Below are 26,463 nucleotides of genomic sequence, written 5' to 3'. Positions count from 1 at the left end.
GATATCAAAGTAATAAGCACTTTGTAGATAATCATATTTGAATGGAATTGGAGCAAATGAGGATTGTGTGTTACTAATAAAGGAGTATGGATTAGCATTTTGACCTTATGGGTTAAAAATAAGAGTAGGGGTAGGAGCGCCTGGGTGGCGCAGTCAGTTGAGCTTTTGACTGTCGGTTTCAGCTTGGGTCATGATCTCAGGGTTTGTGAGTTCGAGCTCCGTGTTGGGCTCTGTGCTGACAACGTGGAGCATGCTTGTGATTCTTTCTCTTGCTCTCTCTCTGTCCCCTGCTCATGCTCGCTCACTTTCTCAAATAAACTTTAAAAAAAATTTAAAAAGAAAATAAGAGTAGGTGTAGTTTGAAGAACAGAACCACTTGCCTATAGCAAAGAGTTAGGTAAAATTTTAATAAGGTGTTTTAAGCATCATACTTAATTAAATTTGGATGCTTCATTCAGAAGACTTGGGTAGCTCATTGGGTTATGATGGGTTGCCAAAAAATACTTCAAGGGCACCTGGGTGGCTCACTCGGTTAAGCATCCGACTTAAGCTCAGGTCATGATCTCATGGTTCATGGGTTCAAGCCCCGTGTTGGGCTCTGTGCTGACAGCTTGGAGCTTGGAGCCTGCTTAAGATTCTGTGTCTCCCTCTCTCTACCCCTCCCCCATTCATACTCTGTCTCTCCTCTCCCCAAAATAAGTAAACATTAAAAAAATTTTTTTAACCTCGTTTTTAGTAATAATGAGCTATTATAGGAAATATTTTATCTATAGAATTCTTCTGCATATCTTTGCTATTTGTGTAGACAGAATTGCTCTCTCGGTAGTTTGATTTCAGATAATTATTGACTATCTATAATCAACCCTTAAGGTAATCTGAAGAATACTTCTTGACAATTCCAAGAGAATAAGAATGTCATGTCTGAGATTTAGCAGAACTGTGCTATTTCAACCCTACCTCTATCTCGGCAATAACCAGTCTAGACTTTAGGTTTAAAGTGGAAAGCATAGCTTTAAACTTTGCTCTGTAAAACTTACTGTATAAAATAATCTGCCTGTTTTGTTTTTTTTTTTTTTTTTTTTTTTTTTGCAGAAATGGAATCTGTTTGGAATTTGCAGAAGCAAGGTAAGAATAGTTAGGTTACCTAAAATGTTAGTACTAATGACTAATTGGGTTATGTTTGGGTGGTAATAACATGGAATAGTTCACCTACCAAGTGAACAGTCTTTGTATTTTGAATTATTTATATCTGGGGAAACACTATAAGTGAAACAAGAATATATGAAAATACTCTTTACTTGTTAGGTGAAGAAACTACATTTTTCCCTCCTGTGAAAGTAAGAACATAAATATTTTTAATCTAGGAAACCAACATGAATAAGTGTTTCTACTTATAGCCAGTCTTTATCTGTTTTGTGTGGTGGACAAGTGGTAGCCCAAGAACTGAAATTCATGGTTCAGAAAAATACTAGGTGTCTTAGAAACCTTATTTGGTCTGTATATTCTCTGAAATAATAGATGGTTAAAAACCTTGGGGCGCCTGGGTGGCTTAGTCGGTTGGGCATCCGACTTCAGCTCAGGTCACGATCTCACGGTCTGTGAGTTCGAGCCCCGCGTTGGGCTCTGGGCTAATGGCTCAGAGCCTGGAGCCTGCTTCCGATTCTGTGTCTCCCTCTCTCTCTGCCCCTCCCCCGTTCATGCTGTCTCTCTCTGTCTCAAAAATAAATAAACGTTAAAAAAAAAAATCTTAAGAATAGCAAATTAGCTTCCTTTATAAACTACAAGTATAAGATGTGAATAGCAAGAAGGCAAAGGGACTGAATAATCCACATCTGGAATATTTGGAATTTTCAAAAATTTTAAATTGGTTATAATTATTGTGTGCTTTTCCAAATATTAAAATGTGGTAGCTTTGGAATACCTGAAATAAAGTAAGTTTTAGTCTGGAGAACTAATAGCTAATACATTTGGGCTTTCAGAACCCTGTAGCTGAATTGCATCCTATTTCCCATCTACTTTGCTAGTTAATATAAGTGAGAGATGTTATTATGTAAGCTAGAAAGTGGCAAGATTAAACGTAGGTTTCCCTGATTCCCCCCAGCATTGTTCCTCCTTCCACCTCTCTCTTGTACTTAGGCCAGGTCTTTTGTCTAACACAGCTGTGGCCTGAATATAACTAGCAAGCTCTTAAATTATTTTGAGTTGCTTTCTGTGTGCTTTCTTGTTCAAATACAAGTGAAAAAAAGGTAGAACTAGAAAATACAGTCGGCAAAAGTAGACCTACCTATATTGACTGTAAGATGGCTATTAACTATTAAGAATGAGCATTATATTCATGGCAGGATGCTAGAGCATGGCTGTTGCAGTCCTAAAAAGGATATTATATTATCTCTGCACTAAATTAGATTGATTCTTAAGCTGAGGTGAGCTTGAGATCTTTAATATTATTTTTAGGTCTTTATATACTTTTCCGTTAGGTGACATGTTTTATTGGTTTCCTATTTTTTATTAAAAGTATGTATACTTTTAAAAATTCATATGAGGGGCACCTGGGTGGCTCAGTCGGTTAAGCGTCCGACTTCGGCTCAGGTCACGATCTCGCGGTCCGTGAGTTCGAGCCCCGCGTCGGGCTCTGGGCTGATGGCTCAGAGCCTGGAGCCTGTTTCCGATTCTGTGTCTCCCTCTCTCTCTGCCCCTCCCCCGTTCATGCTCTGTCTCTCTCTGTCTCAAAAATAAAATTAAAAAAAAACGTTAAAAAAATTTAAAAAAAAAAAATTCATATGATAGGCAGAAATGGTGTGCAATAGAATCATTGCCTCTCCAGAAGAGGGTGTAGCATACAGCTAAATAATTGGAATTCAGAAGAACAGTGGAATTTTTGCCTAGACATATTCTGACTGTTTTATACTTTGAACCCAGGTGATCACAGGTTTTTGCTACTGGTAAGAATAAAGACTGGTGGTTCTATGTGAAATTTGGAGGAAGGAAGAAATGAGTCATGTTTAGAACTGAACGGATAGTTTTGCCAAACTTAACCTGAAGTTTTTGGTGCTAGATACCAACTGGAACAGTTCCTTACTAGACAGTCCACTATGGTTAAAATAAATTTTGGCCTCATTTTGCTAAGAACAAAAATAAGTAAATCCAAGTGTTTATTTTAGTATTAGATTATTGATTATTGAAGCTTTTTTTTTGTTTTTGTTTTTTGTTTTTTGCTTTTTTCAAATGTACTGCTTTTATAATTGGGAGAAACACATTGAAATAACCCTTGTTAACTGAACTCAACCCCTCTCTAATCTGTAGGAGTTGAAGCCCTCACTGGTTAGAGGACCCTATTGCTGGATATGCCAGACTATTGGGTTGTGATCATACATGTGTTACTACAAAGAAGTGGTCTTTAAATTGTTTTCATAAAAAAAAAAAAAGAGGCAGCTAAAATGATGATGGTTATTTGGAATTTGTTGTGGAACATGGGCATTTTGGGATTCCAAACCTTATATTTATTTATGTATTTATTTTTTAACCTTCCTTCCAGATCCCAAAAGGATAATCACTTACAATGAAGCCATGGATAGTCCAGATCAATGAAGGACCAGACTGCCTATTTGTAACCTTTCTGCAGCATTAGAGCCACCGTTCATGGGGGACACAAGGCTTTTATGCTCCTAGATCTTCAACGCAGCAGAGGAACCATAAGTAGAATCACAGGATAATATATACAAATATATATATATACATATATATATATAGTTATTTAAAAAAAGGCAACTGAAAGTAATTAGACTTCATAAGGAATCAAAATTTATTTCAAGAGACTACACATGGTTATTTAATCTCCGGTACTGAATAGTTTTTTGTTTTTTTTTTTTTCTTTTTTCTTTTGTTAGTTTTTGTTTTTAAGTGTGAATGCAAGTGATTAATGAATACAGACTTATTACCAAGCGTGGTTCTAAAGTTCCTGCTGTCATCAACTTGGGCAACAAATGACCCACTGGAAAGGCAAATCCACTTAAAAGATCTCTGTATCTTGTTCTGTGACTAAAGTGATACACTAATCACGGGGAACCCAGAATGATTCAACATTTCCCCCACTCCTCCTTTGATCTTTTGGTTATACTTTGAGCCCTGCGAGAATGCTGGATAAATGCCTTGAAGTTTGCAGGGGTGTATTTTTTTTAGCGAATATGATTTGCATGTCTTGCCAGGAGTTAAGCAGCCTCTGTGGGGTGTTGGGGAAAATTTTCTTTCTTTCCTTTTATTTTTTGTGGGGTGGGGATAGGGGAGGGCATTGAAGTTCTATAATTCTGGAATAGTTGGTGGTACATAGTTCACTTGGCTTTGGTTACATATTGGACTTTAACAAGTGAAGAATCCATGAGTGTCATTTAAAGAAAAGTTACAGAACAAACAATTGGCTTTAGATATTTAATATGGAAAAATATTCCTTTGCCCATATTTTAATGTAATTGTATAAGTGGGAGCAAAAATATACTCTGCTTTTCAACTGTAGGTGCTCCAGACTTGCTCTCTGTCACTAACACTAAATGTGCTGTTTTCCTTGTTTTTCATTGAACATCAAAAGAGAAACTTCTGTACCTTTCTGTAAATTCTCTTTTAATTTCTCAGAAATATCTAAAAGGGGAAGAAAAAACTCCATGAAAACTAGAAGACTTTTCATGTTTTTAGCCAGTGAGGAGGTGATAAACCCTGCCTGCAGAAGGTGTGTTTCCATGCAAACTATACTTCTGAGCTTATTAGCTTCTAATTATATCTTAATAAATATATTTTATTACTAGAGCAAAATGGGTTTTTTAAGGAAAATAATGTGAAATTCTGGAAATTTTCTTTTGGGCAGAGAAGAGCATTAGCCCTGTCTTATCATCACATTGCCATCCTGTTGCACTGCAGCTTGTATATAGCATGCTAAAATAAATTTTTTTTGTGTGTGTGCAGAAACTAAGGGTCCAATTTAAGATTGGGTGATGTTAGTGGCATAAAAACAAGTTCTCTGGCCTGACATAGCATCACATCACACACACACAGAAATTAGTATATCCATGTATGTCAAATACAGGTTAAAAAAAGCAGGGCATTTATATAGAGAGAGGTGTAGTCTTCTAATAAAAGTAGACTGGATCCCCTGGGGTATTTGGGGGAGAAGGTAACTACTTTTGCTCAAACCCTTTGCTTAAGAAATGTCCAGTTTTGAGCGACTGTAGTATGGATGAGTTTTCTTGTTTTGTTGATTATTTGAGACTTTTAACAAGTAGTTTGTGAAAGAAGCTGTTGGACTCAACTTAGAGTAGAGAAAATATCTTTAGTCTGGATTTCTGCCCTGCTTAGATTTTAAAAGTATAAGCATGGATTGCCAATTCCACTTGATGTAAACAAAACTTTTTATACATAATATATATATATATAATAACTTATTGTATCAGTCCAGGTTCAGAAACTTGTGGTAGGCCAGTTCCAGATAGTTTCATTTCACCTGTAAACTGTATCACTTTTACTGATATTGTAATTTTCAAATGTATAATATGTTTACAGATGTGCCCTGCATTTAGTCTGCCTTGTTCCTATTTTGATTTTTGTTGAGTCTCCTGCCTGCTTGCCAAAAGCTAGGATGCTTCAGGCCCATGTACAATTGAAAGCAGAGGCATCCTTGAGCTTTAAAGCATTGAACAAACTGGAAAATGCAACATACCACATACTGAAGTGAAAGAAGTCTGTGTTTTTGTGTTTTTTTTTTTTAAATAAAAATTTTCAAAAAGTTATAAAAAAAAGATATAAGGTTGATTAAAGGACAAAAAAAGACTCCAGTTTGTTTTATAGGTTTTAAAGTTCTGCTGTGTGTTCAATTGCCTTGTGTAACCACTTGTCGCCTTAGGGCCAGATTCCCCTGCACCCCCCTTCTTTTTTTAAAATGTCCATTTTGCTTGCCTGGAATTTAAAAGCTCTTCTGTCTCACAACTCACAAGAAACTTTCTGGGTTTGTGACATAGAGGTTGAATGAATATATATTTAAAAAAGAAAACAAAACAGCCCCTGTCTAAATTGGGCTTTTTAATTTAGAGGCAACACTTACTTAAAAAATATCTTTAGAAATCTCTTGTTGCTTTTCTACTTCCCTTCCCATAGCCCTCAGGCCTCCATGTTTAGAGAAGCCAAAAAGAATGTATCCCTTATCTGTTTGTCCAAAGGTTTTTGAGAGTCTCACTTCTAAATGAAACAATGCAACATTTCACCCTGATTTTCTCCACTGAAATTTCCTTGATTATATGGTTAGAGATATATAGTTAGGAATGTCTCTTTCTGGGAACCCTAGTGCCCCGTCATACTGTCAGTATTTTTGGGCATTGGGTAATGGACTTAATTGCCTAGGTACAAGCAGGACTTTGGGACAAATCTCCTTTGTGCTGTTTGGTAACACTTAACTCTACTTGTCGCAGTCTTTCTCCTTAGGTCCTCACACAATTCCTTACAGAGCACTTATTAAAAAAAAAAAAAAAATCTGAAGAGTTGATTTGTTTTCTGATTATTTTTGTGTAAGCTTCTAAACAAACTTCAGCTGTGATTAATTTAGCACATTTAAATAACATTAATGTGTTATTGTTTGGTATACAGAATTTTCCTTCAACTCAGAGTATTAGTACTGTAGCATAAACCAAATACAGTCTAGAGGGGATTTTTAACATCCCTCCATTATAAAGACTGAAAAAGGAGTGTGTGTGTATGTGTGTGTGTGTGTGTGTGTGTGTGTGTGTGTGTGTGTGTGTGCGTGCGCACGTGCGTGTGTGTGTGTGTGAGGGACAGATGGAGATAGTAAAAATTAGTAAATGAATGTGTGTAAGACATTATATTAGTATTCAGAGAATGAACTTGTATTTATTTTGTGCCATTTGTTTTCATTACACAGAATTTAAAAGTCAGGTGGTTTTAATCTTAAAAAGGGTAGTATTTGAAAAATGGCACTAAGAATGAAATCATGACCTATTTTTTTAATAGCTATGAAGATACTAATTATGGGTGAAGATTTCTTTTTAAATCTGTCTTGATTGTAGGCTTTTGTGTCACATACCACTCTCTTGTAGATGTCTTGAATAATTCCCCTTCCCCACAAAAGACAGGGTGTATTTATCTTTCTCTTTATTCGCCCCCTCTTTGCTGACCTGAAGTTAATTGCATAGCCTTTCCTCTGACTTTCTTAGTAATGAACTTTCACATGAAGTATATTTACAGCATCTGTAGTTAGCCCTTCCTCCTCCTTTCTGGGAGGGGATAGACAATAATTAGGAAATTTGTTAATGCCAGTTTGTTTTCTCTTCGGAATAAATGGCTGGAGAAGTTCTCTCCATTGTAGAATTTTGCTGTTCCCCTAATCATCTGCTTACACAGTCATTCAAAATCTGCAAACTTTATAAAGGAAAAAAAGTGCTGCATTGGTTTTTCAAATAACAGTTTCTAGGCAAAATCTGGCAAACCTCAGTTAGGAGTATTGTCCACAGTACAAAATGTGTTTTTTCACAAAACACTACATAGCAGCAGTAGTTTCATACTCGGTTGTTAATCTTGTGACTAACCCAATTGGAGGCATCTAGTGGTCTATCTTTTAATAAAAACTTTTAAACACAGGAAAGCCATTTAGTGTGAAATTTTGTGTCCTACCCAGTGGCCACACGCAAGGAAAACTGGAAGAGGACTTTGATTTTAAATTCTAAATAAGGAGAGAATCATTCAGTCAAGGCTTTCTTCAGAGAACTAAATTAATAAAAGTCCCATTTCCAAGGATTAGGAGTATAGTTTATGCCATTGGGCCATATCAACACAAGATCCTTGTATACCTATGCTAACTGCACAACAGGAGAGATGCATGTTATGAACAATAATTTTTGTGATCAGGTCTGTTGATGTGGTACTAGTTGAATTAGATTCTTTGGGTGGGCTGTGTTCTTTAGCAGTCCTACCCATAACTTAACCTGCTGGGTTTTGAAAGAGGGTAGGATTTGCTCATCTGTTTTTTCCCCCAAGATTAGAGGGGCAGAGGACAAGACTAGAAGTATGTGTGATGATAGCTGCTCGAAGTTTGCAGATACATGGGGTATCATTAGTTCTTAATGTTGATGTTATTTTTATTAATGTGATTAATCAGCAGAGCACCAGGATTATTTTATGGTGAGAAAGATGGGCTTATACTTCGAATATCTTAAAATGTCTCTTTTTAAATATACTTAAATGTGTTCACATGTTTGAGAGCCAGGACCACCCTGGACTGGTTTTAAAGAATGATAAATCATTGGCCCCCCTCAAATGCACTGCTTTACTGAGTTTTAAATTTCACACTGTTTTGCTACTCCATATGAATAAATAGAATTTTAAGTTGTCTGCATAATAGAAACACCCAGGGAAACATGAGCGGTATGTTGCTTCTGCATTACTGGGAGTGTCCAATAGCAGTTATGGGCAAGACACCTATGGAACAGCCATCCTCACATGCGATGGGATTGCTGATTCAGACTTCTCTATTTATCCATACAATTTTGCTTATGTCCAGAGTTATAAAGCCATTTTATAATACTGCAGTATCCCTTTTCTACAGCCTTACTAAAATAGCTACAAACATATTCCAATGCAGTATCCCTTTTCTACAGCCTTATTAAAATAGCTACAAACATTTTCCAGTTCAGTTTCACTTTTGTTGTATATCAAAGTTACACTCTACAGACCAAGAAACCAACTTGAGGTAAATTATATAGCTTTCCATATATCCTTTTTTCCTCAGGTGCTAAACGAAGGCTCCAAAAAACGGATACTGCTTTAGTAATGTCTTTTATTCATAAACATTTCTTTTGCTAGACAAAGATTTGGTGTTAACAAAAATGGTTTTAATATGTAAATATGAATGAATGCCTTTAGTTTGCCCCTGTTTGTCATATTAGTCTTGTTTCAATTATCGTCTGTAGAGGAGGATCCTTTCATAATCTTGAATACATTTCATTAGGAATTGTTGCATTTTTAGAGTGGAAATACAACTGTTTTCTGTCTTGGATTAATCCTGCTGCTGCTATGAGAAACTGAAAATCAAGAATGTGATGCACTTTTTACATTACTATATATCATACCTTTCTAAGTTGCTTTGAATACCTTTCCTGTAGCACAGCCACTAACAAAAGTGAATGAATTTAGAATTTTTCTTCAGGAGGGAATCAGTACAAATAACTATTTATGGTATTGGCCTATGAAGGGCAGTAACTTAGGAAAATAAAAATTCTGTTAGTATTACGCTTTTTGGCCTTAAAATGTCTTCTACTACTGAAAATCTTTTAAATCTTAGTTTCGTTTCTATTATTCCCTCTCTCTGCCTCAAAAAGAGGATTTGGGAAGAGTAGCTTAAAAGAAGTTTCATTGGTTGTTGCTGATTTATCTTTTAGGAAGAAAATAATTGTTTACTACATAAGCTGGGGACTTATTTTTTGTTTGTATTCAGAGGAGAAATAATGCCATCCCGAGCCAATCAGGTTTCGTGTAATCAAATCCATCAAAACTCAGCTATTCTGCTTCTCTAGTATATTTTTACTTAGCAAAGATAAACTTACATATAGTAGGAATGCTACTTGACAAGAGGAAAAGTCATTTCTCAAGCACATACCTAGACTTGGAGGAGACTGAACCCAAAATAATGGAGGAAGAAACACCAAATGGGGTGGAGGAATATGAGATATGTGGTCCAAAGCTATCTGGTTATATTTTGATGTTGCCAATATTGCCAAGCCAAAATTTTAATTTGCTTATTTAATATATTTGTTGGCCAGAGATCTATTTTTATATCAATGTGCCTTGCATGTATATTAAAAAAGTTTGGAAAGGCCATGTAGTAATGCCTGAGATAGTTGATGGTTCTTACCACCACCTCACTAATTTTTATGCAGTATGAAATGCTCATTCTATCGCCCAACTGGTGCTCTCTGTTTAAAGTTATAGATCTTGTCACAAACTGGAACTGTTTTATAAACTGGGGAAGTGATTTAATTTACTTTTTGTTGTTTCTTTTTCTTAATCTGTTAGTGGCTGTTCTGTAGTGGGAAATAGTAAAAAGGATTCTTCACTCCCTTTACCCCCTCAGCACCTTCTTCAAGTAATGTGATGACACCATTTCTTGTGTGCTTTGAAAAAAGTTTCAGCTTGCTGTCTCCTTTAGTGTTATAAAAAAAAAAGTGTTATGAAAAACATTGTTTGCAAAATCAAGGGAGATAATGGAGTCCACTTTAATTTGGAATTCTATGTGAGCTATGATCCAAGTTATTGGCTCTTTCCAACTTAAAAATTTTTATTGTTAAAGCACCTTGGCTTAGAAAATTTTAAATATTTATGTCTGCAACAATTGTCTCAAAATAATGAACTGTGCAATTCTTGTCATTAAAAAAAAAAAAAAAAATCTGAACTCTCCCTAATGTGACTTGTTAGTTTCTCTGTATTTCCTGCCAGTGTAAATGTGAAAAGCTTTGCTTGCATTACGTTTTAGAAATGCATTTTGCACACTCGAATTCTGCTGAAGCTCCATGAAAAGGTTAGATCTAAGTAGATGAATAAAGCTATGCACATGTTTTGAAAGTTTAATTTGTGTGTCATTACCAGAAGTGACCTGTCCTTATTACTTTGCTGTTCTTAGCTTTACCATCCTTAGAAACATGGCTCAAAGTAATAGTTCTGGGCTAGCTCATCAGCGGAACTAGAAGAGAGGAAAACTGGCACCTATTTTAATAAACTCCAGTTTGAATGAGAGCTGGACTTGTATCTACTAAAGGGCTTTTCTTGAAACAGGGCAGCTTTATCAGCTTTACAAACTTTTGGATGCTCTTCCTCGTGGAAATTTTGGTTTATTTGGTCAAACAAATGGAAGGTAATTCAAACAAATAAGAGGGAAGGACCTTTGCCACATGGAGTTCTGTGACAGTTCTGTCTTAAGCCTGGTTTACAGGTAGGATAGCCTTTTTACCTTTATTGCTTTAGCACATGTTTGGTTTTACTGAGTGAATGACTTGAGATTAGAATCATTCAACTGTTTAAAGTTCAAAGCACAGGTTGTTTTAAAGATAATGTGTATCTTTTAAAAATTGCCCAAGCTGATTAGAATAAGTTTAGGAATTGGGCGAATTTGGTTAAATTGCTGCAGTCTGCATGTACTAAATAGCTTTACTTCACATGTATGTGTACTTAAAAGATTGTGTAGATGTACTGGCCAGGTTTGTCAAATCATCTTTTAAAACATTGTTTTGTAATCTCCTTAGGGCTTTTATAGAAGAGGCTAATAAGCTTAAGTAGAAGATAATGCTAGTGGTATTTTCCCCATGCTCCTCAATATAAAAGAAATATTTCTGATTTGTAAGGGTTTTCCTACCTATAGAGGAGGGTTACTTCTCTGTCATCAAGTATGCTCTTACTGTATGTTGTTGACTTTGAAAACCGCAAAATCCATCCTTCTGAAAGTGACAGTTAAAAACTAAATCTAGTAGTCAAGATTGGAAAAGTAACCCATGATGGCTGGCCTTAAAAGGCGTAAATGGGGGAAGTGTAGCATCATCTTAGATGATATGGCTACTCCTCAGCATCTGTCACTAGTTCACTTATGTTCAGTATGTACTGAAGGAGCAAAATAATTTCTGTGTCTTGTGTGCATCAGCACTTACGAGCTGAGTTACCTCTTCTTGATATGGGGGAAAGGATACTTAGTGGACTACAGTTATGTTGGAGGGTGTTTTTCCTTCCCTCTCCCAATTAAGATTTTTTTCAGTGTTTGTTTTGCCCAGTCAAAAAAGATAGGCCTTTTCTAGATAAAAGAACAGTGGCCAGAAATTTACCCCTTTGCTAATTGCTTAGGTATTTGCCATAGCTGTTTCTGATGTCATGGAATCTGAGGAAGTGTCAGTTACACTATGATCTTCCTTTATTGATGTCTTACTCCATGTTCAGTGTTTTAAAAATATAAATTACAAACACTCTACATCCATACCCAGATTTACTTATTTTATCAGAAAAAAAAAAAAACTTGAGAAATTTGTAGATCAAATTAAGAGACAATAAGTGTACATTGTTGAATAAAAAATTTTAAAGTTTCAGTGGTGTTTGCGTTATCTTTTGTGTACTTTTAAGATTATTGCCTTGATAATGACAATTTTTTCAAAGGGTCAGATGTACATCTTAAGTGTACCATGACCGTATGTCATGGCTTTAAAACAAATCATACAGGTTATCAAAGTGCTTAGAATTGGCGTATTTACTGAAAAATCAGCCATGAGAACAGCTGTCCTGGTTTTTTTGCGTGCCATTGAGCCATATGTTCTAATCGAAATAAGCCAAAATTGAGCTCAGCAATTAAGCAACTAGAATAAGTTGCCAAGATTCTGGGTTTATTTGTAACTTTATGTAGAAATATATGGCAATGCCTACTTGAAAAACTTCCTGAGTTTGTTTAGTATTGATTTGTCACAAGTTGAAAAAAATCAATGCTGACACCAACATATTAGAGTAGCTAATGAGAAGAGATGTGAGAACATTTACAAGTGTGTCTGTCACTATGTAGACTGATAGACTTCATATGTTTTTATATTCTTTGAGTTAGGATAATTGTATCTGGTCTGGTGAGTGACCTGCAAGGATACAAAAGGGAATTCGGAGTTTTACCGAAGCTTGTCTTTATAAATTCTCAGCCCCATGAGCGTGATTTATATAAAAGTATGGTAGTTAGTTCAGTCTACACAGTTGTTGTTTTTAATGACATTTATTGTGGATTTCAGCAGCTAACATAAAACTCATTCTAGATTGCTTAGCAAGGTTTCTCTTACTTTGGGGCTTTTAATCCACTACTGTTGGATACGGCGAATCGATTGAATCTGGGAAGTCTGGGCATGAGAACCCCACTCTCTCCAGTGTTTATAGTCTCCTCCGTGGTGGTCACATTCCAAGATATATTGATACCCACGGTATCCAGGATACTGGTAGCAGACCCAGCTAGAAAATCCAAAGCACATTAGGTTATTAAAATTAGGAACCTGGTCAATACCTGGCCAGGAGCCTCTTTTCTCAACACAACTGATTAAGAATGCTTGTAGGTTAAGAAAACAATAGGCATTCTAAATGTGCCAGGCACTGTTCATGAGCATAATATGGCTACAGCTAGTTGAAAATGAACCTTGGTCATGAAAAAACGTAAAAGAGTAGTCAGCATAAGTGCTTCCACAGAGGAATATTTGAGAGGGCCAACAACTTGAAATTTGAATATTAGTAATAACTACAATGTGCCATCCATACCAATTATGATCTAATGTATGAAATCTGATAAGATGTAACCATAGATGTATTAATATTCACAAGGCTTACAGTTGCAAGAGTTACTTTGAAATGTACCCCAACCCTGTTTTTGCACTTACGCCCCACATTGTATCTTCATGGAACCAACTTCGTTGTTGAGCCAACCCATGGCTTGCAAGGAGGGGTAGTCATCACAGATCTCCCATTGGCGTCCAATGAAGTTTTCCTTCTCAAAGATGGTAATCTTCGACTCCTTATGATTCTGTAACCCAGAAATTTTTAAAAACCATTTGGCATAAGCATTATGGCTGTCATCTTAATTCTTTAATTACCATATTTTTCAAATTCAAAACACTTCTGGTTTACAGAAGGAAGTACATGATCATTGATTGTAAGAATATTGCAGGCAATATGGTGGTAAGAATTAATCCTGCCCGATCCAGTTTAATACCATAATATTTAAAATGTACAAATAATGGGCATCTGGGTGGCTCAGTCGGTTGAGCTTCCAACTTCGGCTCGGGTCATGATCTCAAGGTACCTGAGTTTGACAATGTGGAGCCTGCTTTAGATTCTCTGTCTCCGTCTCCCTCTGCCCCTCCCCTGCTCGCACTCTCTCTCTCAAAAATAAACATTAAAAAAAAAAATGTGCAAATAACTGATGTGATACTTTGGGACAACAAAAGACATGAAGAAAATATAATAAGAGCAGGGAAAAAAGTACTTGCAGCAAACAGCCAACCAAGGGATTAATATTCACTAATGTGAGAAAAGATCACAGAAATTAATAGAACAAGTAAGCCTGTGTGTGTATGGTGTTGGAAATAACCTAAAGTCCAGTAGGGGATATAAACACTACACAAACATTAAGGCTGAGACTATTCCGTATGAAGTACACAGGAATAACTAGCTGTCAGTTATCCTACTGCGCTGTAGAAGATCTGAGCTCTTGAGTATCCACTTCCTGCCACCCTTGCTTTTAGCTTAATGAAAATACCTCTTAGTGGGGAAAAAAACAAATGGCAAACTTGGACCAGTGTCTTCTCTTTTATACTTTTATCCTTCCTGCTGCATTCCAGCATAACTGATGAGAAGTAATACTAAATGTCAATCCATCTGTATACCCTCTCTTACCGCGTCCCCCCAACATGCACAGAAGTGAACATTTCAGAGACTCACAGCTGAACAGATGGGGCGGAAGGACATGAGGCGCTCAATGTGGTAGGCATTACTCCCGCTCCAGGCATCCCAGCGAGGGTATTCTCCTCTCTCCAGGATAAACTGTTGCCCACAGAAGCTGGTGTGCTCATAACCAACCCAGCTGCCAAAGACAAGTAGTGACATTTGATCGTGGTGTTCAGAGCCTGCGTGGCCTCAGGGAGAAGGCATCTTTTGTTTTAGGTGTCAACCGTGGGGTAAACTATCAAGCCAATTCCAATAGAGCCATACGACGAAGTGATAATATTTATCACAAGAGGTGGGGAATGAGCTTGGCAGCTGCATTAAGCAAGTTTGTAGATGGACTATTTGTTTTGGGATTCTCCACTGAAAGGGTCTACTTCACTGACCTGAGAAATGTGTATTAGCAAAGTCAGTCTCAAGTTTTATTTCCTTTCTCTCCAGGTTACCTTATTCTCTACTTGGAGCTCCAGGTTCAGGATCTAGTGACTGACTATTGCTTTGGCTCCAGCCAAACCTATTGGCTTCTTCCTAAGGAAGCAAAGGGATGAACAGGCAGCTGATGGATTACTAGTCTCTTGTTTCCTTTTAACTTTGTGGGTTTTCTCCTACCGTCACACACCTATACCTTATTTATTAAAACACCTCAGATCAATTTTGTTACCGATGATACCTTAAAGTATTTTACTCCCTTTAAAGGGTTAACTCAATTCGGTGGTGAGCAACTTGTGGAAGCCTATCCACTGCAGAGCCAGTTTTGCTTAGGCCAAAGGAGAGCCCTTTCCTCATGTTTTCAGGCTGATGGTAAAGGCCTCAACCTCCCTGCCAAGAGTCCAGAAGTAAGAGTCTAACTTGCCAAAGATATTAATCATCAACAAGAAACTCCTACAGACTCACTGGGAACTCATATGGCTCTCATGTTCTGGGGTTGAGTTCCTTCGCACATAGAGAAATTAGCCAGTAGTGGCTGCCCTGGGACATGCAGGAAAGGAGTTAGCTGTAAAGAGCTTGACAGTTTCCTCTCTATTTTCTGTAGACAAGAAAAACTAAAGGGTCTTGTGGCTATTCTGAGAAAATCCTAGGTAGCAGCCTATGGGCTCTAGAGGCACAGATCTAACGACTGTCACTGCCCCACCGCATGGTCTGCATGTTTTCACCCCCTCTCCAATCTAGCAAGCAACTAGGAACCTCCTGTTCCTTCTAGCTTTGCGTTACTAAATTACACATGTAGTGATTTCTTTGGAGATTACTTCCATAGGGAGGCCTGTCTCCAAGAAATGACTAGAGTCTGGGTGAACATCTTTCCACACCCCATCTGCAGAGACCACAAATAAGGACTATGGGGTCCATACTCACGCGCCACATTCCACCTTGAGAGACCGGACATTATCAAAACTGCGCTCAGAGACATTTGGGCAGGAGCTGGTGAACTCCATCCTCTTGCCCTGGAAATTCTCCTGGTCATAGATGGTTATCTGAATGGAATTGAAAGGGAAAGAGCTAGAATATGGTACCTCAGGAAGAACAGAGGCCCAGGTCAAGAGCTTAACTTCTGTCTGACCCTGTGTTTTCCATCACTAGCTATAGCCCAGGATGCCTGGTAGGGTCTCTTCTGGTATAGACAGGATAGGAAGGAATTTGAGTTAATACCATTGGTTGGTGGTGTTTACATGCCCAGGGATGTACTGTGGGGTTTTGCTTATGATGGGAATGGTTTGCCAGGGACAATAGCTAGCCCAGTGGACAGATCAAGGACTTGTGGAGTCATTCCACCATGCTCCCTGCAGAAGTGTGGCCCAGAGGCAAGGATTCTGGGTCCCAGGCCTTCCTGTGGATTATTTCTTATCTTCTCCAGCCACATCCTTGACAGAAATGGAAGGTATAAAGGGAGAGTTGTGATAAACCCCTTTTATACCTTGTACTAGAACTCGGCTCTTGAACCTTGGCTAGAGGACGACCCTCAAAGCTGTGAGCTGTCCTCAGAGTTCACCCAGTTGAAGGGATGTTGAGGAAAACAGTGAAAAGCTGAGTTTCAGCCACTTCAGGAAATGGTTGCAATCAAGTTCAGGTTGGGAGTCAGGAGTCCTGGTTTGGGATCTGGTGGGATCTCTTCGTTTCTGGGCCCCCGGTTTCTCCATGGCATCATAATCCACTCTGGGCTGCTCTATTTTAAGATGACTTCAGTAGTGTGGTGGAGAGGTGACCTAGAAAACTAGGTATCATTTGGGCTTCCAGGATCATCCTTCTGTCTAAATGAGGTATTCTGAAAGATCCATCCTGAGATAGCATCTCAACGGTGGGTAGGCCCTTCCCCTAAAACTGGCATTTTATTGGTCGGTCATTGTTGCGTGGAAAAAACACAGCCCTGGGGCCTGCTCTGTGGCAGGATCTCATACTCTGCTCTGTGGAACTACTCAATATTCCATGTGATGGCAGGGAGCTTACCTTCCATGGCCCCACGGACCCCGGCATGGGGTTGGTTTGAGCCATCTTGGTGGTTGGAAGGGCTTCTGGAGGACAAAACACGTATCAGTGACTTGGCCTCATGGGGAGAGGATGAGGTGATAGAACACAGGAAAAGGAAAGGGGGCATCAGGTCCAACAGATAGACTTTGGTTAGGATCCTGGCTCTGCCTCTCACTAGTTGTTTTCCATCAGTAAGGCTTCTGTGTGCAGTTATTGAAAGGATTAGCAGTAATACAGGTGAAACACCGCACAGGTGACATGACCTCTTGATTAGTGTGGCTGTCGCCCTCTTGCCTGCCTCCAGGAACCCCCCTATGGGGGGCAGCATTGCCTAGGTCTCAAGCACCCCAATATAAACTCCTTGGCAAGTATCTAGCCCAGACCCTCATATTACCAATGTGTGGTCCCCTCCCACCTGGCTCCACACAGCCTCCAGCCAACCAGCCATGCATGACCAGGCCACCATTCCCTCCCTCCGTCTCTGTCTTCTAGGCCTCCCTGGCCTTGGCCTGGCCTCCTCAGAGAGACATTGCTGCTTTTCCAGCCTGTGATGAATTGCTTTCTTTCCTGATTTCTGGCACGCATAAGAGTACCGACCTTTCTATCGAATGTGTCCTGGGTGAACATCTCAATGGCAGGGTCTGGGTCTCCTCTGACTGATGGATGTGGCACCGTGCTGAGCCCCCAAGTCCGGGCAGTACGGGGTTGTGGGGGAGGATGGGTGGCATCGGAAAAGACTTATTGAGGGGCGCCTGGGTGGCTCAGTCAATTGAACGTCTGACTTCAGTTCAGGTCATGATCTCGGGGTTTGTGAGTTCGAGTCCCACATCGGGCTGTCTCCTCTCAGTTGCAGAGCCGGCTTGGGATCTTCTGTCTCCCTCTCTCTCTGCCCCTCCCCGGCGCATGCTCTCTTTCCCTTTCTCTCTCTCACTCAAAAATAAATAAACACTTAAAAAAAAAGAAAAAGACTTACCGAAGGAAAGTGAGCAAGAAAAGGGGGTAATGATAGCCAACAGTGGCTCACTCTATGCCAGGCTCTGTTCTAAATGCTTGATATGCATGAATACATTTGAGCTTTGCACCAGGCCTATGAGGGAGGTACTATCATTATCCCCATTTTACAGATGAGGATACTGAGGCTCATAGAGGTTAGGTCGACAGAAAAGATGGTAGGAAGTGTAAAAGGAAGGAAAGATAGGAGGGAGGGGAGGAGGGAACGAGACAGGCAGGTTTCATGGCTCAGAACAGCCATTCACGGCCCTTCTTTGGGGCCAGTGTTAGGCCCAGGGACTGATGCATGTAAACTCTGTGATCTATCCTTCCATTCTGAACCTCTGAGTAAGTATTTCCCAGCTCCTGCCCCCCCCCCCCCCCATGGCTTCTCCCTGTGCCTCAGGAAGCTGCTCATTTCTTAGAGCCCCATGCCCCCTCCCAGCCATAACTGCTAGGCCAGTGGTTATTGCCACATAAATGGCACTTGCCACTCCTCTTGGGGTGGCGAGAGCAGGCTGCCTCCCCACTCCCCGTGTTCCCTACTCTCCTCTAGCCATCCTCTGAGGCTCTTACCACAAGACAGAAAAGGCAGGGCCCCTCCTGGGCATGTCTCTGCAGGGGAAGGAATGGAAGGGCCAGGACAACTGCAGGGCCTTACTCACCCAGCTCCTGCTGCACAGTCTGGGTCTCCATCTGGTGCCACTTCCTCTGCGGCCCTGCCCTTTATAGCCCTGTGGCCGATGGCCTCTGGCCCTGTCAGCACTCTGCTTTCCCTCTGCTTTTGTTCCCCCTGATCCCCAGAGCTTTGGTGCTTCAGCCTGCTGGGCAGGCATCCCTCAGGCTTTTGTTTAAACTGGGGAAACAGAAATCCAGAGAGGCCCTGCTGCTGAGGGCAAGGCTGGGGGCTGCAGACCTTGGCTGCCGTGGTCTTGATCTCAGAACAGCTGCGAGGTGAGGACAGGCCCCCGTGTGAGTGTTTGTCCCCTACCCCTCTCCAGGCTCCTCACGCTACCCTGGGACCTTCCTAAGACCCAGGTCGTACCTGACACATCAAAACGCACCTCACTTCCCATACAGGATATACATTTTTGTTGTTAAAAAATAGGAAAGGCCTATAACAGTTCTGAACTTCATTAAGACAAAGAAAAGAAGGTTCACTGTGTTCTCAGGAATCTTTCTTATACTATATCTATATATAAATATGTAAGGGCTGGATTCAGTTATGGTTGACTCGTAGACAGGAATCTCTCCATAGCTATTTTATTAAATATTCCTTTTAATTTTGCGCTTTTGTTTTAAAAATTTGGAGCCAGTAAATCTTTCTGGGCTGTGACTATATTGTTTCAGGACCTTGGAAACCTCACAGGCCCGAGGTACTATGCCTATAATATCCTAAAGATTCAAATGATTTCTCTCTGGAAGTTCGGGGTATTTGGTGAGATTAGTGTAGGGGAATCATTGGCTTCCCCAGAAGCCCTGAGGGGAGGATGTGGCTCAAATAGCACAGCTGCTCTGAGGAGCAGAGGCTTGCAGTGGGTGAGGAGGGCTTTGAGGCAGGCAGACACAGGTTCAAATCCCAGCTCTGTTGGCTGGGTGATTCTGGGCAAAGTCACTCAGTGTCTCTCAACCCCCCAAAAGGAGATAGTATCTACCTGACATGTTATGGGGTTATTATTGCTTATTACTCTACTCTCTTTCTGGTGACAGATACTGGAAAAAATTCCATGGCAGCTTGGAGAGAGGAAGGACCTCTTCCCAGTAAAGTTCTCCCAATCCCTCTGCCAATCTCTCTAGTCTGTGACTCAAGGTTCTTTGGAGCTGCTTTATCTTAGAACCAAAAACCAGGGAACAAGTTCTGATATGTACACAAGTATGTGCAGATTTGGGTAGAACATTCCAAACATACAGGTCTGATGCTAAACACAATGTGCCACCCTGAATGTTTCTGCTGCTGGATTAATTGGTGATGTCTGGATCAGGGGCTGGCAAGGGACAGAGTTGACTTGGGGATCATGGTAGGTTCTGGCCAGCTGGTGACCATGCAAGGGCTTATGGAACCCACTGTCCATGGCTGGTGGTCCTTCCTCACTTTTCCTTCTCTTCCTCTGCGGAATTGGGGTCTTAGGGAAATACCTATTTGGTCATCTGTTCATTCATTCATTCATTCATTCCCTACCCCCTGGACTGGCTTAGGGACCCTGCAGTGGTCCCTCATGCACCCTGTACTTCTCTAAGTATTGCATTGATAATGCTGTAGGAATTACTTTAGAAACTAGAAATATTGGGCTCCAAGGAGGGAAACTGAGGCACTCAGGGCTCAAGTAGAGGACAAAACTTTTCACAGTATATTTTTCTGTACTTCTTGGGTTTTGAACAATGTGGACACAATTTCTATCAAGATAATTAAAGCTATTTTTGAAAATAAAAAAGCCGATTGTTTAAGTATCTGCTTCTATTAGACTTCATGCTCTATGAGGGCAGGGGCTTCATCCGTCTTGTTTGTCATTGTATCTTCAGTTCTGGGCATAACTCCTAGCTCAATAAATACATTTTGAGTGATCGGATAAATAAATGAATGACATCCTCTGATGAGGTTTTGCAACTCTGGAGGCACAGAGGTAATTCTGATATAGTCCTTACCCGAGCGACAAACCACCTGCATATGTTGTCTTTGTGCTTCATATGCTCTCAGCACCTCAATGTGGGAGTTTTACACCCTATTTACGTGTTAGTATAATGAAGACTGATTGAGCCCGTTTTTAATTTTTACAGAAAAGTGGGCTTTTATGTTTGGTCAAGAAGCTCAAACCCACACGCACAAAACTATCATGTGTGTATGGAAGGGGGACCAGGGTTACTGTGCAAACAGTTTACAAATATCCATTCAATATTCTTGGAGTCATGAGCAGCCCTAGCCTGTCTTCTCTCTGCTTTCCTCAACTACCTAAAATCCGAGAAAGCTGGAGAAGAATTACCAGGAATCAACTAACTGCTATGCTTTCCAAATATCACCCTATTATGATTTTTAACCACGTTCTAGAGAAGTCTCCCTCTGGCATTGCTTGGCACTGTGGCTTCACATGCCCCATGATGGTTACAGCACGGGCACTTTGGCCCCCACCACCGTCTCTTTCCAGGAAAGTCAGGGAAGAGCCACTCCAGGAGTGGAAATGAGGGAGCACTTAGTTTGTAATTCTTTCTCCCAAGCTGGGATTGGGTCTCTCCTGTTCATCCTTTTTTTTTTTTTTTTTTTTTTTTTTTTTTTTTTTAAGTCTATGTATTTATTTTGAGAGAGAGTGAGCGTGAGCAGGGGAGGAGCAGAGAGGGAGGGACAGAGGGAATCCCAAGCAGGGTCCATGCTGTCAGCACAGAGCCTGACATGGGGTTTGATCCCACGAACTGTGAGATCATGACCTGAGCTGAAATCAAGAGTCAGACGTCAAACTGACCGAACCACCCAGGCGCCACTCTCCTGTTCATCCTTAATAATAACTGCAGTTTACCAAGCATTTACTGTGAACCAGATAGCACTTCCCTTATCTTCGCAATAACCCATGAAGCAGATTATTATAATACCCATTTTACCAACGAGTTTACTGAGGTTCTGAGGGGCCACGTTCTGGCCCAGGGAACCCAGCAGCTTTTTGAATGCATGTCTGTCTGACTCCAAAGACCATATTCCTTCCTCTGGGCAGCCCTGTATCTCTGGCCTACAGTAGGATGATACTACCTATCTGACTCACTGCTGTCAGACAGAGGTAGATGTAAGTTTCAGGGCAGCGTTAGGAATTCAGCTCAATAAATGGCATCTACGTTATTGATTGTTCCAAAGCAGATACCGTCTCGTGCCAGATTCTCATAGAGACAAGTGGGACCAAGCTGCAAAGATCTTAGAAAAATTTATCCGATAAAAAAAAGCTTTCTTTGAATTTGGAAAGGCCCACATTCATTCAGTTTTTCTTTTTTCCCACTATTTTTCTTTATTTGATGTTAGCAGTACAGTCCGTCAAATCCTCTGAGGGCACCGCTGATCTATGGTGGACGTGGATTGTGAACTCTGTTCTCAGCCCACATACCCCTTGCATGAGCTGGTGGGGAAATGGAGGAACCGGCTGTCGATTTGGAGGCGATGATGGCCCTTGGGGGGAACGAGGCAGCCCCCCTGAGTGTCACCTGGTCAGTTTGAACTTTGACCTCCTCAAGACTAGGGCTACTTGCCAAGCACGGTGGATGCCAGGAGAATCTTATGGATGGCTTGGCCCCCTGGCCTTCCCTCTAGGCCCAGGGAGCCTCACAGGATGAGGCCCAGTGCAGGAGGGGTGAGGTCATGGGGCCCGGGCAGCCCCTGGACTCAGCACTTTGTGGCAAGAGCATAATGGGGCTGACCAGGCGGCTGAGCAGCACTTCTGTTGTTTGGGAATAAGCAGGATGGGTACAAAGCAAAGGGCCCAGTCAGCGTTCGGCCAGCACCTACCTCCCCCACAAGGGGCTGCTTCTGGGGGACCTGTTTTACCCCAGCCCCAGCAGGAGAGCCAGGGCCTGGCTGGGCCTGGGAAGGCCCAAGTGCTGGGAGAGAACTTGGGGACATCCTGAGCCTCCAATTCTTTCCAAGCCCTTGCTTTGGGCATCCGTTCCTCTGCGGCCAGGAGTAAAAGACACCCACCTGCTCGGGATGCTGTTGTCCTGAGGGCCAGGGCGTGGAGCTGGCTTGAGGGCCTTTCAGTTCCGTTCAGTCTCACTGAAGTTCTGGAGGCTGCCGGTCAAGTCTTTTCCTCTCAACCAAAACCCTACAACACGTAGAAAGTATGTACGAGAATGGGCCTCATCCTGCTGGAGGACGCCTAGCCCCCCTGTTCACCACAGCCCAGTGGTCCAACCCTGTCCCATTGAGGGTGGCCAGATTTAGCAAATCAAAGTATAGGATGCCCAGTTAAATATGAATTCCAGAGCAGCAGTGAATATTTTGGAGTATAAGTAGGTTCCGAACATTTTTTAAAAATGTTAATTTATTTCTGAGAGAGACACGGAGCATGAGCGAGGGAGGGGCAGAGAGAGGGAGACACAGAATCCGAAGCAGGCTCCAGGCTCTGAGTTGTCAGCACAGAGCCCGATGCGGGGCTTGAACCCACGAACTGTGAGATCATGACCTGAGCCAAAGTCAGAGTCTTAAGTGACTGAGCCACCCAGGCGCCCCGAACATTTTTTTAATACTAAATGTTATTTGTTGTTTATCTGAAATTCAAATTTAACCAGACGTCCTGCATTTTATCTGCCAAACCTAGTCTCCTTCCACCTTGGTCTGGAGCACCCCTCTGCCTCTCTGTGTCTCTTTCGTTCTCTGGAGAAGACAGCCAGTGCAAAATCTCACTGTCTTCAGGGAGCCTTCCCTGGCATCCCCCAGACCCACATCTCATAACAAAGAGGAGAATGGAAGAAAGTATGTCTTTAAGCGTTTTCCCAAATGTTATCTTTTTTCTTTTTTTAAAGCTTATTTATTTATTTTGAGAGTGAGAGAGAAAGAGCATGAGCGGGGAGGGGCAGAGAGAGAGGAGAGAGAGAAAATCCCAAGCGGGCTCTGTGCTGACAGCACAGAGCCCGACACGGGGCTCGATCCCAGGAACCATGAGACCATGACCTGAGCTGAAATCAAGAGTGGGACGCTCAACTGAGTCACCCAGGCCCCTCTTTCCAAATGTTATCTTATTTAATCTTCCCAAATAACCCTGTGAGATATGCTCAACTATTTTTATAATAGAAAAAACAGACTCAGAGAGGTCATGTTTCTTACCCAAGGTCACATAGCTAGGAGGTGGCTCAGCCAGATTCAAACTCAATTCTTTTTGGTACCAAAATCTATACTCTTTACCATGTAGCTCTTACCATGTTACCTTTCACTTGTGTGAACAAGCATGGCTCATGGGGAAGAGCCACAGAAGCAACTTTATTTCCATCTCCTTTGCTCCTGTATGTTCCTTCAGCGGCACAAGTTTCCCTCCCCTGTCCTGGATGTAAACTTGGGCAGTCTCATGAATTTTCTGGTCACTTTTAGGTAATAAAAACATGGATGGTTACTTTCAATCACCAAAGACCGTCTTGATTTTCAACTAGAATATTCCGTCCACCGCGGTAACCAAAACTTCAATCTCCTTTCAGAGGAAAGTCTTCTCTCTGCCACCCTAGCTAGACCTGCTTTAGGCAGAAAGCCTGCAACCAGGGAAAGTACACTCTTTTTCGTCTTCCACTTACGCACTGGTTTCTGATCCTCTCAGGGTTAGAGGGAATGGGAGAGGAAGGAGAACAGGACACTTCTTCCTTGATGGTCCTGGGGTAAGATGGCTTCACATTCCGTATCCGGAAACTCTTCAAAGCTGCCTGTCTGGTGGGCACGTAGTGGTTCTTGGGAGGGCCCCCACCTGTAGTAGCCTTGACCTAGGTCTATGCATCTCCACTACGGCCCTAGATCCATTCTGACAAGGACTCATTGATCCTCCAGGACTTCTATCAGACTAAATCTGCTCCGGCCCCATGCCAGATCCTTGTGAGGCATGACCCACCTTTGGGCCACGCCAAACACTTGTGCGTACTCTGCCTGGGAAAATTCTGGTGTGTAGGTGGATTCGTATTCAGCCTTCCCTGCTTTGTCTCATCCCTCAGTGGTTGTCCAGCCCAACGTCTGACCATTGGATTTTGAACTGGAGGGACACACAGCAAGCTTTCCAAGTGGATCTTGGAGCCCTCTCCTTTTCTTGAGGTGAAACTCTTTGACTCCTTCCCCTGAAGGGTGGTGGGGTTCACAGCACAGCTTACTCCCAACACTGTCTCCAAGTTCTGTCTCTAATCTCTCCGACTCTATACATCCTCACGGTAAAAAGGGAGGGCTAAGAGCCACCAAATCAGTTCTCAAACACCTTCAAAATTTCTGCGGAGTGGTCGGTCCCATAACTGTCACATACGACTACTACTTTAACATCTCAGCCCAAATGTCCACATCTGTGCATTCTGTTCTGTGCTCTCCTCATGCTGTTCGCCCACCTGTACTCCCTTTCCTCCCAGCGGGACATCTTACATCCTGTTTCAGCAGCCATGACCTTTCTTCACTTCCTGCCCTGGAACCTGCAGTACCTATAACACCACTATTTCCATAGCTCTCACCTCTTCACTACCCGCCCCGGCTGCTCACTGCTTCCTGTCCCGGGTAACATACTTTCACCCTTCTTAAGGACTTCATGTAGTCAATTAGTCCCTCCTTGTCTATAGTATTTTTTTTTAATTAAAAAAAATTTTTTTAATGTTTATTATTTGAGAGAGAGAGAGAGACAGAGAGACAGAGAGCATGAATAGGGGAGGGGCAGAGAGAGAAAGAGAAGGAGATGTAAAATCCGAAGCAGGCTCCAGGCTCTGAGCCGCCAGCACAGAGCCCAACGTGGGGCTCGAACCCATAGACCGCGAGATCATGACCTCAGCTGAAGTCAGCTGCTTAACTGACTGAACCACCCAGGCACCCCTATAGTATTTTATTTATTTTTGTTTTTTAAATTTATCTTTCTTTTAAAGTTTATTTATTTTGAGAGAGACACAGAGAGAGCATGAGTAGGGGAGGGGCAGAGAGAGAGAGAGAATCCCAAGCAGGCTCTGCACTGTCAGCACAGAGCCCCACATGGGGTTTGAACTCACAAACTGTAAGATCATAACCTGAACCGAAATCAAGAGTTGGATGCTTAACCAACTGAGCCATCCAGGCACCCCTATAGTATTTTAAAAAGTAACTTCTATATTTTATTATAGAAGTATGTGTAACTTAAGAAGTCATATATTAATAAAAGATGTATAATACACGTTTGTTTGTTTGTTTGTTTGTTTTTACAAACTCACAAGCCCTACTCCCCAGAGGCTCTCATTGTCAACTCTTTTAGTTTTTCTTTCATTGATTTTAGATGTTATATACAGATTTCCTACATTGGCAGAGAGGATTTTAGCTCTTTTCCCCTCCCCAGCCTTCTATAGATATATTACAAATTCTGCTTGCATCCATATTCCGTGAATCTGTTTCTGTGACTTTGTAGATGTTGTTTAGTACTGGACCAAGTAACGCATGATAACGTTTTCTTTTTGAACCGTGTTTTGCTTTTCCGTTTTTTCATAGATTCAGTTTTCCAGCATCTTCATGAAATACCTCTTAATACAATATTCTGCTCAACCCTGTCAGATAATCAACTGGCTCCATCTCTTCCCCTGGAAGCCTCTGTTGTCCTGCTCCAGTATGAAGGGCTTTCTTTCTTCTTCTTCTTCTTCTTCTTCTTCTTCTTCTTCTTCTTCTTCTGTTTTATTTATTTATTTATTTATTTATTTATGTTGAGAGAGAGAATATAAGCAGGGGAGGGGCAGAGAGAGAGGGACAGAGGATCCAAAGCGGGCTCTGTGCTGACAGGCTAACAGCCACAAGCCCGATGTGGGGCTTGAGCTCACAAACGGTGAGATCATGAATGGAGCTGAAGTTGGACGCTCAACCGACTGAGCCAC

At 41.3% G+C, this 26,463-nt stretch overlaps 2 protein-coding genes across 2 annotated transcripts in view; one reads left to right on the top strand and one right to left on the bottom strand.

The window, feature by feature from the left end:
• Positions 1 to 12,113, top strand: part of NUFIP2 (nuclear FMR1 interacting protein 2) — a 31,297-nt gene extending 19,184 nt beyond the window's left edge. The window contains exons 3-4 of the mRNA XM_040455405.1: positions 1,093 to 1,125; positions 3,536 to 12,113. Of these exons, the coding sequence (XP_040311339.1) occupies positions 1,093 to 1,125; positions 3,536 to 3,588 (86 nt within the window). The 3' untranslated portion in view covers positions 3,589 to 12,113. The remainder of the gene's footprint in view (positions 1 to 1,092; positions 1,126 to 3,535) is intronic.
• A 646-nt stretch (positions 12,114 to 12,759) lies between these two features.
• On the bottom strand, positions 12,760 to 18,653 carry CRYBA1 (crystallin beta A1). The gene is made up of 6 exons (XM_040455406.1): positions 18,606 to 18,653; positions 16,930 to 16,994; positions 15,841 to 15,959; positions 14,485 to 14,626; positions 13,425 to 13,567; positions 12,760 to 13,005 (listed from the first exon to the last, which is right to left on the bottom strand). Exons 1-6 carry the CDS (start codon positions 18,634 to 18,636, stop codon positions 12,858 to 12,860), a joined length of 648 nt encoding a protein of 215 aa, XP_040311340.1. The 5' UTR covers positions 18,637 to 18,653; the 3' UTR covers positions 12,760 to 12,857.
• Positions 18,654 to 26,463: the final 7,810 nt, after the last annotated feature.

Source organism: Herpailurus yagouaroundi, unplaced genomic scaffold (genome assembly GCF_014898765.1).
Source record: "Herpailurus yagouaroundi ecotype Mexico unplaced genomic scaffold, PumYag 215, whole genome shotgun sequence".
NCBI lineage: Eukaryota > Metazoa > Chordata > Mammalia > Carnivora > Felidae > Herpailurus > Herpailurus yagouaroundi.
Note: the sequence above shows the minus strand (reverse complement) of the source record. Positions and strands in the feature narration are given on the sequence as shown.